We start from the raw sequence: 15275 nt of genomic DNA, 5'->3' as shown, positions 1-15275 counted from the left end.
GAGAGAGAAAGAGACACAGAATCTGAATCAGGCTCCAGGCTCTGAGCTATCAGCACAGAACCTGATGTAGGGCTCAAACTCACAAGCCATGAGATCATGACCTGTGCCAAAGTCAGATGCTTAACCAACTAAGTCACCCAGGCATCCCAAGAATGAGACCTTTAAAAGCCTTTTAAAGAGACAACTTTCTCATCAATTGGTGGTAAATGTATATTTTCTTCATTTTCATGATACTCTATTCTCCATCAGGTCCTTCTTGAAGGAGTTTTATAGCATTATGTTGATTAAAATCATAGTAGTTGAATTCAAATACTGTCATTTATTCCACAGATCTAGGTGTAAAATCACATTACTCTTTTTTCTAGGGGAATGAATTTTATTAGCAACATTAACAGTTTCATTACCTATCTTCTATTAAGTATATATGTAACATTTTGTGAATAATAAAGTTTGTGTTATTTCACCGCATATTTGAATATATAACACGATTAGATAACATTTGGATAGAGAAAACAATAATATTTAAGAAATTTCAGATAAGTTGTAGCTTTCTTGAATTTCATACATACCTGGAGATTATATTTGAAGCATCCTGAAACAGCTAAAAAAGTGACTGAAGGGGGCGCCTGGGTGGCTCGGTCGGTTAAGCATCCGACTTCGGCTCAGGTCATGGTCTCACGTTCCGTGAGTTCGAGCCCCGCGTCGGGCTCTGTGCTGACAGCTCAGAATCTGGAGCCTGTTTCGGATTCTGTGTCTCCCTCTGTCTCTGCTCCTCCCCTGTTCATGCTCTGTCTCTCTCTGTCTCAAAAATAAATGTTAAAAAAAATAAAAAAAAAAAAAAGTGACTGAAGGTGGCAATTTTTCTCTTAAAAAATATTCTCATTTGTTAAGAAATAGCTGCTGATATAAATAAATAACATAAAATTAGTAAACCAGAGTCAACTAAATCATGTATTCTGATGGTTATAATAAATCTCAATTTTTATATGTCATAAAATACTTAAAAAAAATTTTTTTTTTGAGAGAGAGTGAGCCTGTGAACCAGGAAGGGGCAGAGAGAGAGGGAGAGAGAGAATGCCAAGCAGGCTCTGCACCATCATTGCAGAGCCACATGTGGGGCCCAAACCCACAAACCGTGAGATCATGACCCAAGCCGAAATTAAGACTGCTTAACTGATTGAGTCACCCAGGTGCCCTTAAACTACATTTTATTACTAGAAAAATTTTCCTTTTCATGTAAGATTTCCATTAGATTTAATATCTTATTTGGCTTTGAGTCTGAAATAGGATTAATAAAAGTTAGTGCTTATCTGACTTTTCTCCTGAAGAATAACTTACTGCTCTGAAAATAAATCTTAGATCTAAGAAAAGTATAAGAGGCTTGGAAAGTTATTTTCATCCCCTAATTCCTTTGATGTTTATAGATTTTTTTTTCCTCCTTCCTGTGCTCTTGGCTTTTTTAACAGTTAAGATATTAAACTCAGAACCTCTTGTAATACAAACAACAATGCTGAGTACTTAGTTTTAAATATTGATAGTGACAGAGATGGATTCATTTAATGATTAAGTAAAGAAAACAATGAGGAAATGTAGGAGCACATGAGGTCCTTTTGAAGATAGTTGTGGGGAGTATAGCGGTGAAGTGTTGGATAATCAAGACACACACTGCATAGGTGATGGGGAAAGGTAGCTCATACACAGTTTAATATGGTGTTAATGAAGAACACACCTTTGCTACCCTGGGTGCAACCATATTCAAGCCATTTTATATTAATCAGTGTAATAATTGTATACCAGAATATTCAGATTGGTATTGTGGCTTCCATAGTCTAAATAGACTTCTGTAGTAATCTAGGACTGGGGAATTTAAAGGCCCAAGTTAGGAAGATTTTAGTAGAAATGAACTGAAAAGGATAGATGATAAACATTAAGAAAATTTAAATTACATTAGTTAGAGGCTATAGGATAGCAGTTGTCAAACTTGAGCATGCATCGGGATCACTTGCAGAGTTTGTGAAACAAATTGCTTGGCTTCACCTAGAGAGTTTCTGATTGAGTAGGTCTGGAGTGGAGCCTGAGAATTTGCTTTTATAACAAGTTCCCAGGTGATGCTGATGCTGCCAGTCTAGGAGCCACACTTTGAGAATCACTGCTATAAAGGTATGTGGATGGTTTCCCATCCCCACATTCTCTGTTGTAAAATGAAGTTAATGCCAGCATATGAGAAACGAGCTGAGTGTTCTAATTAAGTATTTTTGTGTTTTGGTTTTTAGGCCAAGTGATGGTAGTAACAATAATTCAACATGTAATATTGAAGTCATAAATTCATTGGATATTGAAGAAAGCATTTGGTCCCCTAGGTTTGGATTGAAAGGCAAAATAGATGTCACAGTTGGTGTGAAAATACATCGAGGATATAAAACGAAATATAAGATAATGCCTTTGGAACTTAAAACTGGCAAAGAATTAAATTCTATTGAACATCGTAGTCAGGTGGGTATAAGTCTTAATAAGAAAATTGGGAGTTTCTGGGTGGGTCAGTTGGTTAAGTGTCTGATTCTTGATTTTGGCTCAAGTCATCTCATGGTTTGTAGATCAAGTCGTGTGTCGTGCTTGAGATTCTCTCTCTCTACCCCTTCTCCACTTGCACTCTCTCTCAAAATAAATACACATTTATTTTTTTTTTTAATTTTTTTTTTAACGTTAATTTTATTTTTGGGACAGACAGAGACAGAGCATGAACGGGGGAGGGGCAGAGAGAGAGGGAGAGGGAGACACAGAATCTGAAACAGGCTCCAGGCTCCGAGCCATCAGCCCAGAGCCTGACGCGGGGCTCGAACTCCCGGACCGCGAGATCGTGACCTGGCTGAAGTCGGATGCTTAACCGACTGCGCCACCCAGGCGCCCCAAAATAAATACACATTTAAAAAATATATATATTTGGGGCGCCTGGGTGGCTCAGTCGGTTAAGCGTCTGACTTGAGCTTAAGTCATGATCTCATGGTTTGTGGGTGCTAGTCCCATGCGGGCCCTGTGTTGACAGTTCAGAGCCTCGAGCCTGCTTCGGATTCTGTGTCTCCCTCTCTCCCTGCCTCTTCCCCGCTCATACTCTGTCTCCCTCTCTTTCTCGCTCTCAAAAATAAAGAAAACATTAAAACAATAAAAAAAAAATAGGTCTGAAAAAAATGTAGGTCTGCTTACATATTTTGGTTCAATTTGTATAATTGTTATTTAAGTTTCATATAGTACTTTTTTTTTTTTTTTTTTTTTTTTTTAAATAATCTCTACACCCAACATGGGGCTCAAACTCATGACTCCTAAATCAAGAGTCATATGTTCTTCTAACTGAGCCAGCTAGGAGCCCCTCAGTCCTTTTCAATTTGGGACGTACCCAGAGTACTCAATTTGTTTATAAATGTATACATAGCTATAGCAGAAAGTTTTCCCCAGCAAAGAAATATGATAGCTGAATTTGTAGGCCAGTGTTGCCAAGTTTATGCTGCCAAACTATGAAACAGATACTCCTAAAAAAATAATTCTTTGGTGATAAAAGTTGCAGAAACCAAGTATATTTGAAGATGTAATGATGCATGTTAGCATATTAAAGTTTCTGAGAAATCTTAAAGTAATATGGATTTGTATTTGGTATGTATAAACCCAACAGTCTTTTATTGTCTTCCAAAACGATCTGGAATTTATATTATTTATAATGACTTAAAGCAATTAACATGAAATTTTATTTTGTTTTCTAATTATTTTCTTTTTGAAAATTTTTTTATTTTTTATTTAATTTATTTTTTTAAATTTACATTCAAGTTAGTTGTCATATAGTACAACAGTGATTTCAGTAGATTCCTTAATGCCCCTTACCTATTTAGCCCATCCGCCCCTCCCAATTTTCTCATTATTTTCATTCCCTCTGCCCATCTCCACATTGGCGGTCTGTGGCATATTCTAAACAGTTGTTTTTTTTTTTTTTAAGCTTATTTATTTATTTTGAGAGAGAGAGCGCGCACATGTGGAGGAGGAGCAGAGAGACAAGGGGAGAGAGAATCCCAGGCAGGCTCCATACTATCAGTGCAGAGCCCAATGTGGGGCTTGAATCCACTAACTGCAAGATGATGCCCCGAGCCAAAATCAAGAGTTGGATGCTTAACCGACTGAGCCCAGATGCCCCAAATATTTTTTTAAGTTTATTTATGTTCTAGACAGTTTTATACCAACAAAGGTAAAACTAAAAGATAGTACTATTATTGTATTTTTATGGTATAATATATATTATGGGAATAAATAATATAACAACATAGCATTTGTAATATAACTTAAATTTCCTTTTGCCCTTGGAATTTTACATGATATTTCAGCAGATTTTTTTTTTTTTTTTAGTTTCAACAGATTTTATATAAAGTACTGTTCAGATTCAAAATACTTAATCAGCGATTAAAGGGACTTTTTCTCATTAAATCTGTCTCACCATTCTTAATTGTATACCCATCACCAAATGTTCCCATGCAAGCTTTTCCATTTGGGAATTGGTGTTTCACCCCTTATTGGGTTTTACAGATATTGGAGGTAGAGGAAAAAATAGATTTCTGCTATTAGAAGACTTGAACTTTTCACTTTGGCAATACAGGAATGGCTAAAATAATGAATTAAAGATTAAATTAATTAAAGATTAAAGCTCTCTTGAGGAAGGAAAATCATGCCAAGATATAAGAAAAGCTGTTTTTGAAGTCAAAGATTTGAAAAAAAGTGTTCTATGTACATGTGACCGAAAATTTTACTTTTTTTTTAATGACAAGTTTGATTGAAATCACTTTTGATTGCTAAAAGGAAGAGAAATATAAAAGCATTTTAGCATCTAAAGTTGTCAAGATTCAAAGACATTCTAAGGTTGCCATTCTGACTTTACCTTCAAGAATATTATTGTATACAAAGAATATTAATTGAAATTAATTTTAGTCAGTTGAAACTTTTATCTTTGCAAGAAGAGAAGCTACAAGAAGAATTTTAAGAATAAAATAGTATTGGGGTGCCTGGGTGGCTCAGTCGGTTAAGCGGCTGACTTCGGCTCAGGTCATGATCTCACGGTCTGTGAGTTCGAGCCCCGCGTCGGGCTCTGTGCTGACAGCTTGGAGCCTGGAGCCTGTTTCAGATTCTGTGTCTCCCTCTCTCTGACCCTCCCCCATTCATGCTCTGTCTCTCTCTGTCTCAAAAATAAATAAATGTTAAAAAAAAATTTTTTTTTTTTTAAATATTGGAATTTATATTGCATATTCACTATTCAAGAATGAAGGAGGGGCGCCTGGGTGGCTCAGTGGGTTGAGAATCTGACTCTTAATTTCCGCTCAGGTCATGACCCCAGGGTCGTGGGATTGAGCCCCAGGTTGGGCTCTGGGCAGAAGATGGAGCCTGCTTATGATTCTCTCTCCCTCTGCCACTTTCCCCTAGTCATGCGTGTGTGTTCTCTCTCTCTCTCCCTCTCTCTCTCTCTAAAATTAACAACAACAACAAAAAGTAAAAAAGACGTTGAAGAAATTATAGTAAACCATTGAGTTATATAGGTATTGGGGATGAGGAAAGACCTATATATATCCCCTCTTAGAAGATCTGACTGTTTCACTTTGGTAATGCAGAAAAAGCTCACGTTATAGACTAACTTAATTTAAGGAAGGTCTTTATAAATGGATAATGTTACCAAAACTCATGTCTTTTTTCTTTTTTTTTTTTTCTGTTTGTTTATTTATTGAGAGCAGGAGAGAACACGTGGGGAAGGGGCAGAGAGAGAGGGAAAGAGAATCCCAAGAAGGCTTCACACTCAGCATGGAGCCCCACGTGGGGTCGATCTCATGGACCATGAGATCATGACCTGAGCAGAAATCAAGAGTCAGATGCTCAAACAACTGAGCTCCCCAGGCCCCCCTAAATTTTGTTATTTTTTGTCTTTTTTTTTTTTTTAAAGTTTATTTATTTGAGAGAGAGAAAGAGCAGGGAAGGGGCAGAGAAAGAAGGAGAGAGAGAGAATCCCACACAGGCTTTGTGCTGACAGTGCAGAGTCTGATGTGAGACTCAAACCCATGAATCATGAGATCATGGCCTGAGCCAGTCAGATGCTGAACCAACTTAGCCACCCAGGAGCCCCAATTTTGTTATTTTCTTAAAGTAAGCTCTCAGCATGGGGTTTGAATTCCCAACCTTGACATGAAGAGTCACATGCTCTGCTGACTGAGCCAGCCAGGCACCCCTAAAACACATTTTTAAAAAAAATGTTTGTAATGTTTATTTATTTTTGAGAGAGAGATGGGGACAGAACATGAATGGGGGCAGGGTGGGGGGGTGGGCAGAAGAGAGAGAAGACATAGAATCCAAAGCAGGCTCCAGGCTCTGAGCTGTCAGCACAGAGCCTGATGCAGGGCTCAAACTCACAAACCATGAGATCATGACCTGAGCCAAAGTCAGATGCCTAACTGACTGAGCCACCCAGGCACCCAAAACACATTTTTTAAAGGAAAAATATTATATGGAGCTATGATATCTAAACCAGCTTATATAAAAAAAAAAACAAAACCTGTTTAACTTGTGATACAGTTGAATTATAATAATACTGTAAAATTTCAACCCAATTTCCTTTTGTTACAATATAAGAAAATGTCATTTCAGATACTTTTCCCTTCTAATAAGTTCCAGCATCAGAGTTCTTTATATTCCTTCCTTCTGCCTCAGTTCCTTTGGAGGGAAAAATATCATAGAAGGAAACAACTTCAGATGACTCCCTTGGTCTACAGCCCCAAGGCTCTACCCTGTCACTTATGGATTCATTTTAATTTAAAAAAGTTTTTCAAAAGTTTTATTTGGTACCTATGCTGTATCAGGGAACACGAACACGAGTAGTATGTTTGTAAAACTGCCTCCCAAAACATGCTTCATAGGCTCAAATATTGAAGCAACAGCCCTTCATCAGGATATTATGTAAGGGCATCTTGATTTGGGATCAAGGGCCACATCAGGTTCTGTGTTGACAGCCAGGAGCCTGCTTGGGATTCTCTCTCTCTCTCTCTCTCTCTCTCTCTCTCTCTCTCTCTCTCTGTCTCTGTCTCTCTGCCCTCCCCAGCTTTTGTGTGCATGCTCTCTCTCTCAAAATAAATAAAATTTAAAATATATATTTTATTTTTAAGTAATCTTTACATGCAATGGGGGGCTCCAACTCAAGCCCGAGATCAAGAGTCTTATGCTCTACTGACTGAGCCAGCCAGGTGCCCCATTATATTTTAAATATAGCTTAGAAAACAAGAATGTAATTATAATTTGACGTATGTAGGCATGTTAATTACAATGACTGGTGTTGGTATTTTAGAATGATTTAAAGACAAATCATTCAACATTTTCATCTTGGAAATCTCTTGGAAAACAAGCTAACTTGTTAGTAGGGTGTCTGTGACTGAATGACTTGCCATTACTGCTAAGGTGTTTTCACGAACTGTAAACCAGCTGTTTCTAACTTGTCTTAGATGGTTTCCCAGGAGAGCACCACATAAATTTAACGCAGTTAATAATGACTCATGCTCTGCAAAAAGCAGTGAACGCTGTAGAGTTAGTCTCACTTAGTTGTCCCAGTAACTATGACATAAGTAATACGCATTTTTGTGTTTAGTTCACTTATTTTATTTATTTTATTTAGTTCACTTATTTTAAACAGGGAAAATAGTGTCTAAAGTCTGTTAACTTCAGAATGTGAAATATAGTTTGGTTAATTTCCCTCTTTAATTTATTGGAAATCTAAATATTTACTAAGAAAAATTCTATGTATCTCTTTTTGGTGTAAAACTGAGAAGTATAAACAGTGGTCATGTTGTGGAAATTAAATATTTGTCATTGAATTATCCTGTTACCTCTACTAATTTGCCTTGTATTGTTTTCAAAATGGAAATAACTTCATTGACCTTTTGATTTTAAAATTACAATATGTGTTGATTGCTAAACATGCATGGAAATATGAGAGCTCAAGTTTTATTTGACAAAATGTACAATGTTTTTTCACAGCTTGTTCTGTACACACTGCTAAGTCAAGAGAGGAGAGCTGATCCAGAGGCCGGCCTGCTCCTTTACCTCAAGACTGGCCACATGTACCCTGTGCCCGCCAAACATCTTGATAAAAGAGGTTGAGCTGTTCTCTCTCAATTTACTTCCCTGGGTTTTGTTTGTTTGTTTTTTTCCTTTAACCTTTGGCAATCTGTGTATATACCTGGCAGTATCCACTATATTTGCTAGGCCTAATACAGGTTGTAATGTGTAGTTGTGGATTGATTGATTCATTGATTGATTGTGTATATTTTTAAAAGACTTTGAACAATATACTATATAGATGAAAACATTAACCTTTTAAAGTTTTATTATTCAAAAATTTATTTTAAGCTTCCTGTCTTATATTTGAGACATTCTAGATAGCTGTATTCATCCTTAAAATTTAATTATAAATACCAACTTCACAATATTTACTGTTTATGAGATATATGGTTGTTTAAAAGAACTTATCAAGTGAGCAAAAGTTGAAGGAAATATATGCCAATTTGTTAACAGTGGTTATTCTAGTGTAATGGGAAATACGAATGTTGTTTATTTTATGTTTTTAAATCTGAAAGCTTTATGTGAGAAGGATATGTAATAAGCTTTACTTAATTCTTAAACTACCCCCCTTTTTCCCCCATAGAATTATTAAGGCTAAGAAACCAGATGGCATTCTCTTTGTCTAACCGTATTAGCAAATCTTCTGTTGGAAAGGAGAAGACAAACCTTGCTCCTTTGCCACAAATAATTGAGGAAGAGCAAACTTGTAAATACTGTTCACATGTTGGCAACTGTGCTCTTTATAGCAGGTAAAAACATTGCCTTCCAAAAGTATTCGTTCCAGTTAAGTATTTACTCAACTTAAAAGGATTTAACTTTGTTGTATGGTCTGGCATTGATGATTTCATTTTAGTTATTTTTCTTTGTGGGTAGTATTCCTAAAATGAAGAGAGTAGGGGGAATAAAAGCACAATTCATATTTTGTAAGCAGCCTTTTTCCTTGGGGAATAATAGAATGCATTCTAAGCTTTTTCCAAAAGTGGTTACTTATTTTTGCTGCAAATAGTTTCTGGGGAAATGAAATAATTTTAGGACTTAATGGAATCTGGTTAAGGGACGTCTGGCTGGCTCAACTGGTGGAGCATGCGAATTGATCTCGGAGTTGTAAGTTTGAACCCCATGTAGAGTGTAGAGATTACTTAAAAATAAAAAATCTTTGGAGCACCTGGGCGGCTCAGTTGGTTGGGCGTCTGACTCTTGATTTCATCTCAGGTCATGATCTCATTGTTTGTGGAGTTGAGCCCTACATCGGGCTTTGCACTGACAGTGGAGCCTCCTTGGGATTCTCTTTCTCCCTCTCTCTCTGCCCCTCCCCTACTGATGTCCTCTCTCTTTCTCTCTCTCTCTTTCTCAAGTAAACATTAAAAAAAATAATAATTTAAATTTAAAAAATTAAAAAACATTTTAATGTTTATTCATTTTTGAGAGAGAGAGAGTGCAAGCAGTGGAGGGGGAGAGAGAGAGGGAGACACAGCATTTGAAGCAGGCTCCAGGTTCTGAGCTGTCAGCACAGAGCCCAACGCAGGGCTCAAACTCACGAACCGTGAGATCATGACCTGAGCCGAAGTCAGACGCTCAACCGACTGAGCCACCCAGGTACCCCAAAATAAAAAATCTTAAAAAGAGAAAAAGGGAATTAGTATAGGAATTCTAAGTAACTTTTCTTAAATGATATTTAAGAAATCTTCCAGTTCTTAGTTGCTATTTTAATTTCATGCCTTGTCTAGTTAAAAACAGGGAAATTGTTTCTTTTGGTATGATTCAACAGACTTGTTTTGTTTATAGATGTCTATTTTTCTTTTCTTTTTTTAAGATTTTTTTTTTTTTTTTTGGGTGATCTCTATACCCAGCATGGGGCTCTAACTTCCAGTCTTGAGATAAAGAGTTGCATGCTTTACTGACTAAGCTAGCCAGGTGCCTATATGTGTATTTTTCTATGTATGGGGAGTTTATTAGGTGTCTTATGGACCTTCGTAGGCCAGTGGAAATCTTGAAGGACACAAAAAAGTAGTTAGATGTAAATACAGAGTAGGAAACAATATCAAAGCAAAACCAAAGTTCTTTTGTTTAAGTCCAAAGTTCTAATTCAGTCTATTCACATAAAGGACTTTTTTTTTTTAATGTTTATTTATTTTTGAGAGAGACACAGAGCGTGACCAGGGGAGGGCCAGAGAGAGGGAGACACAGAATCCAAAGCAGGCTCTTGGCTCTGAGCTGTCAGCACAGAACTGTTTGCAGGGCTTGAACCCACGAACCATGAGATCATGACCTAAGCCGAAGTTGGACACAACCGAGCCACCCAAGCGCTCCCACATAAAGCACTTTTATTTATTTACTTTTTTTAATGTTTATTATTATTATTTTTCAGAGGGAGAGACAGAGTGCGAGCGGGGGAGGGGCAGAGAGAGGGAAACACAGATCAGAGGTAGGCTCCAGGCTGCCCACGAACCTTGAGATCATGACCTGAGCTGAAGTCAGACACTTAACCAGCTGAGCCACCCAGGTCCCCATAAAGGACTTTTAAAAGTATTTTATCAAATAAATGATCTCTTAAAGGCAGAAGAAATCTTATTTTATTCTTTATGTTTTGTATGCCTCTATAACATTTATTTCTATATAATAATCCCAAAATTAGTATTAAGTAGAATTTATATTCCATACAATTCTTCATGTTTTTATGTTGACATTCTTATGATACAGAGCTGGATGTACAATATTGTGATTTTGAGAAATGCAATTGTATAAAAAGCCAAGATTTGCTACACATAGGAATGAAAACTAGAGTATCCCAAACTTAAGTTAGGGTGATAGTCCTTAAAAGCAAAATAATGCAGTACTGGGTTTCTTACGCATTTTGTTTTATAAAAAGCCATTTTGCTTATAACATGTTGAAATGACTTTTAACGAAAATTAGGAGCTTTGGTTATAAGCTATGGTGATCATCATATACATGTGCTTATTTTAGAAATAGCCTCATTTTTATAGCTAGCCAGTCTAATATTTTATATACATCTCTGACTTGGAGCTATATCTTTAGAGCAGTTGAACAACAGATGGATGACAGTTCAGTCCCGATTGGCATGCTGCCCAAAATAAAAGAAGAAACCCAACATCTGAAGCTTTCACACTTGGAGTATTTCAGCCTTTGGTGTCTAATGTTAACCCTGGAGTCACAATCAAAGGATAATAAAAAGAATCACCAACATATATGGTTAATGCCTGCTTCAGAAATGTGAGTGGTCCATTTAATACAGTAAAACGTCAGTAACTTATATTAGCTAATGGGATGACATTTGGAAAAATGTCAGGATATGTAATAACATTTCAGAGATGTGCAGTTTCATATATTCATGCCAACTCTAGATGGCTATGAAGGAATTATTTCTAAGTAGAGCACAATTGTTACTTTTAGTAGGTTAAATATGACTTGAGAAATCTTATTTTAAAAATTATTGGTAAGTCCTTGTTTATCATTGAAAAGAGCATAAAGTTTAATATATCATAAGGTGAATTTTAGCATCCTAGTAGAGTACAAGTTAATGAAGTTTCACTTAGTATTTTATAAAGTTTATATATTTAGTAAGTTCTGATACAGATTCAAATTTTCTAAAGTTGGTCCATCTTTCATTTTGTGAGATCTGTTTTTTTACAAGTTGCTTATAAATATGGATTCAAATTTTCTAAAGTTGGTCAGTCATTTTGTGATATCTATTTTTTTTTACAAGTTGCTTATAAATAAGTAATTTTGTTATCCTTACATAGTATTTTTCTTTAGTATTTAGTTGCTTTTGATCTACTTGTTTATAACTTTTGAGAATGAATATTGATTTTAATGTGACTTTAGAAATAATTGAATCATTTTCTTAATAGTAAATTTTAACACAAGGAGTCATTACAGTGGATAAAGTGTAAGTAGCTTTTGAGAGACTCCATAAGTATAGTGAATGTGTCAAGTGTACATGCCAACAAGCTTCTGAAGTTGTATAGCATTTAATAGTAGTGCCTGAGAGATTGTAAATGCTTAATACTTGTCTCTTAGAAACAGTGGAATTATCAGTTTGCTTGCCATTATTTTAATAAGAATAATTACAAATCCTTTTATAAATACTAAAGAAATAGGCACTATTTTCTTCACATCAGGTTCAGGAAACTTTATTACCATTTGTTTTCTTTAATGTTACATGTATCAGCATATGAAGTTGAGGTATTGTTCAGAGTCCGAAGTGCTGATACATGTTGTTCAGAGAAACCAGCCTGTGGGTGCAACAAGGGATGTCCTTCCTCGCAGTTGTCTAGGGATGGTTTGGTGAGAGATTATTTTAAAACTAACAGAATGTTTCCTTAGCATTTCTAACACTTCAGTGTAGATTGTAGAAAATGTAAAAATGATGGACTCATTGTTACCATTATAACTTCCAGGGATCAGAGGAACAAGTAAATTGTGGAAAAATGCAAATACAGTATTTATATATATGATGTAAATGGAAGCTTTTTCTCTTTCTCTCTGTTTCATAGGGAAGAGAGTGGCAACTGCATTGGAAACCTGATTAGAACAGAACGTGTAAAGACAGTTTGTGATGGGCAATATTTACATAATTTTCAACGTAAAAATGGTGCCATGCCTATCACAAATCTAATGGCAGGTGATAGAGTTATTTTAAGTGGAGAAGAGAGAACACTGTTTGCTTTGTCTAGGGGATATGTGAAGGAGATTAACATGACATCAGTAACCTGTTTATTAGACAGGTAATGAAAAGTTCCGTTGGAGGGGGTGGGTAACAGCTTTATTGATATGTAAATTACATACTATACTAGTCATTCGTTTAAAGTATACAATTCCATGGTTTTTAGTATATCCTTAGAGTTGTGCAGCCATCACCAAAGTCAGTTTTAGCATATTTTCATTACTCCAGAAAGAACCCTTGTACCCTTTGGTATTCACACCCCTTACACTAGGGAGTCACCAGTTTCTTTTCTGTCTCTCTAAATGTGCCTGTTCTGAACATTTCCTATAAATGGGATTATGCAATATGTGGTCTTTTGTGACTGGCATTTTTCACGTAGCATACTGTTATTGAGATTCATCTTCATGGAGTAGCACATGTCAATACTTCATTCCCCCACTCCTTCCTTTTTTTTTTTTTTTTAACTGATCCCTATGCCCAACCTAGGGCTTGAACTCTCCACCTCTAGGTCAAGAGTTGCATGCTCCGCCGACTGACCCAGCCAGGTGCCCCACTTCATTCCCTTTTCTTAAAAAAAATGTAAAATTCACATAACACAAAATTAACCACTAGCCATTTAAAAACATACAGTTCAGTGACCTTTAATACATTCACAGTATATTGTGTAACTGTCACTTCTATCTAGTATTTTCATCACCCTGAAAGGAAACATTCCCATTAAGCAGTCTATCTCCCCTCAGTCCCTGGCAACAACTATTCTGTTTTCTGTCTCTATGGATGCATCTAGTCTGGATATTTCATATAAATAGAATCAAAATATGTGTTGTTGTTGTTTCTTTTACTTGGTATAATGTTTATGAGGTTCATCTAAGTTTTGGCATTTACCAGTACCTTATTTCTGTATGTCTGAATAATATTCTGTTATGTGGATAGGCCACATTTTGCTCCGCCATTTATCAGCTGATTGACATTTGACTTGTTTTCACATTTTGGGTGTTATAGCTAGTGTTGTTATAAATATACACATACAAATTTTTATGGGAATATATATATATATTTTAAATATTTTTTTATTAGTTTTCTTTATTTTTGAGGGGCAGAGAGAAAGAGGGAGACACAGAATCTGAAGTAGGCTCCAGACTCTGAGCTGTCAGCACAGAGCCCGATGAAGGGCCTGAACTCACGAACCGTGAGATCATGATCTGAACTAGTCGGATGCTCAACTGACTGAGCCACCCAGGCGCCCCATATGTGAATATATTTTTTATTTTCCTTTGTAGGTACCTACCAGTGGTATTGCTACCACTGGTAGCAATATATTTTTTATTTTCCTTTGTAGGTACCTACCAGTGGTATATGCACTATGTTGAGTTTAATATTTTGAGGAGCTACCAAACTGCCAAACATTTATCTAGCATGTTCTGTTTTATAATGCTTATGTGGACATAATCTGATCTAGTTCTCACAACCACATGAATGGCAGGCAGGCTAGACCCCCTTTGTCAGCTATGAAGCTTATTCTGAGCTTTCACCATTTCATTTTCTCCTTTTACAATGTATGCTGGTTGAATATGCAGGTTGGGAAGAGGGTGAGGTTAAGGGAGAGGGAAGAATAAAGCAGTGGTATAGAAGCAAGTGCTATTGACTGGGATCAGAACCACAGAATGAGGATCAGGTTCAGCAGGGATGAAGATTTGTTCAGTTTTGAATATATTCAGTTTCATAGCCTTGGTTTGGCCACGTAGAAAGATACTGCTGCCTGCTGGATATCCAAACCTGAAGCTTGGGTGAGCAACCAGTTGGAAGAGGAATATGAGGTCAGAGCCACATAAGGGCTTGGAACCAAAGGGAAATTCCAAGGAAGAGCAGTATACAGGACCATGGAAGCAACCCTAGGGTTTGAGGAACTGGAGGAAGAGTGGGAGAAGGCATCAGGAAAGAGACCTGTGCTCCAGGCTAGAAGAGAGAGGGGCCATGTGTTCAGGATCCTTCTGGGGTTGGTGAGCCCAGGCTAGACTGTAAACCAAGGCCTAGTGAATTGTCAGCAGATGTAGGTTCCTGATTAACTGCTTTGACCTTAGTGTCTTGTACCCCACTTTTCTCTCTTTTCCTGCCAGTCCACCCTTCTTCTATTGTCTTTGATTGGCAAGTATGAATTTTAGGGCCTAGTAGCCATTTTTAATAGCTATTCTGGCCCATTTACTCTTAGCAAACAGCAGTGTATTTCTTACATAGACTGACCGTGTTAAATGAAAAACATTTATGTACATGTGTTTTGCTGTTGTAGGAACTTGTCAGTACTCCCAGAATCAACTTTGTTCAGATTGGACCAGGAAGAAAAGAATTGTGATATAGATACCCCATTAGGAAATCTTTCTAAATTGATGGAAAATACTCGTGTCAGGTTTGTAACAATGAATAAATCTGAAATTTACCCCACTTTCCTAAGGAATATTGCTAAAAGCA

General features: G+C 36.6%; 1 protein-coding gene across 4 annotated transcripts in view; it reads left to right on the top strand.

The window, feature by feature from the left end:
* DNA2 (DNA replication helicase/nuclease 2) overlaps positions 1–15275 on the top strand; it is a 52435-nt gene that overhangs the window by 18210 nt on the left and 18950 nt on the right. For all 4 annotated transcript variants that reach the window (XM_053207171.1, XM_053207172.1, XM_053207173.1 and 1 more), the window contains 6 exons: positions 2274–2493; positions 8041–8158; positions 8708–8873; positions 11162–11356; positions 12640–12870; positions 15097–15213. In XM_053207171.1, the coding sequence (XP_053063146.1) occupies positions 2274–2493; positions 8041–8158; positions 8708–8873; positions 11162–11356; positions 12640–12870; positions 15097–15213 (1047 nt within the window). The remainder of the gene's footprint in view (positions 1–2273; positions 2494–8040; positions 8159–8707; positions 8874–11161; positions 11357–12639; positions 12871–15096; positions 15214–15275) is intronic.

This window comes from Acinonyx jubatus, chromosome D2 (assembly GCF_027475565.1).
Source record: "Acinonyx jubatus isolate Ajub_Pintada_27869175 chromosome D2, VMU_Ajub_asm_v1.0, whole genome shotgun sequence".
In the NCBI taxonomy this organism is placed as follows: Eukaryota; Metazoa; Chordata; class Mammalia; order Carnivora; family Felidae; genus Acinonyx; species Acinonyx jubatus.
Note: the sequence above shows the minus strand (reverse complement) of the source record. Positions and strands in the feature narration are given on the sequence as shown.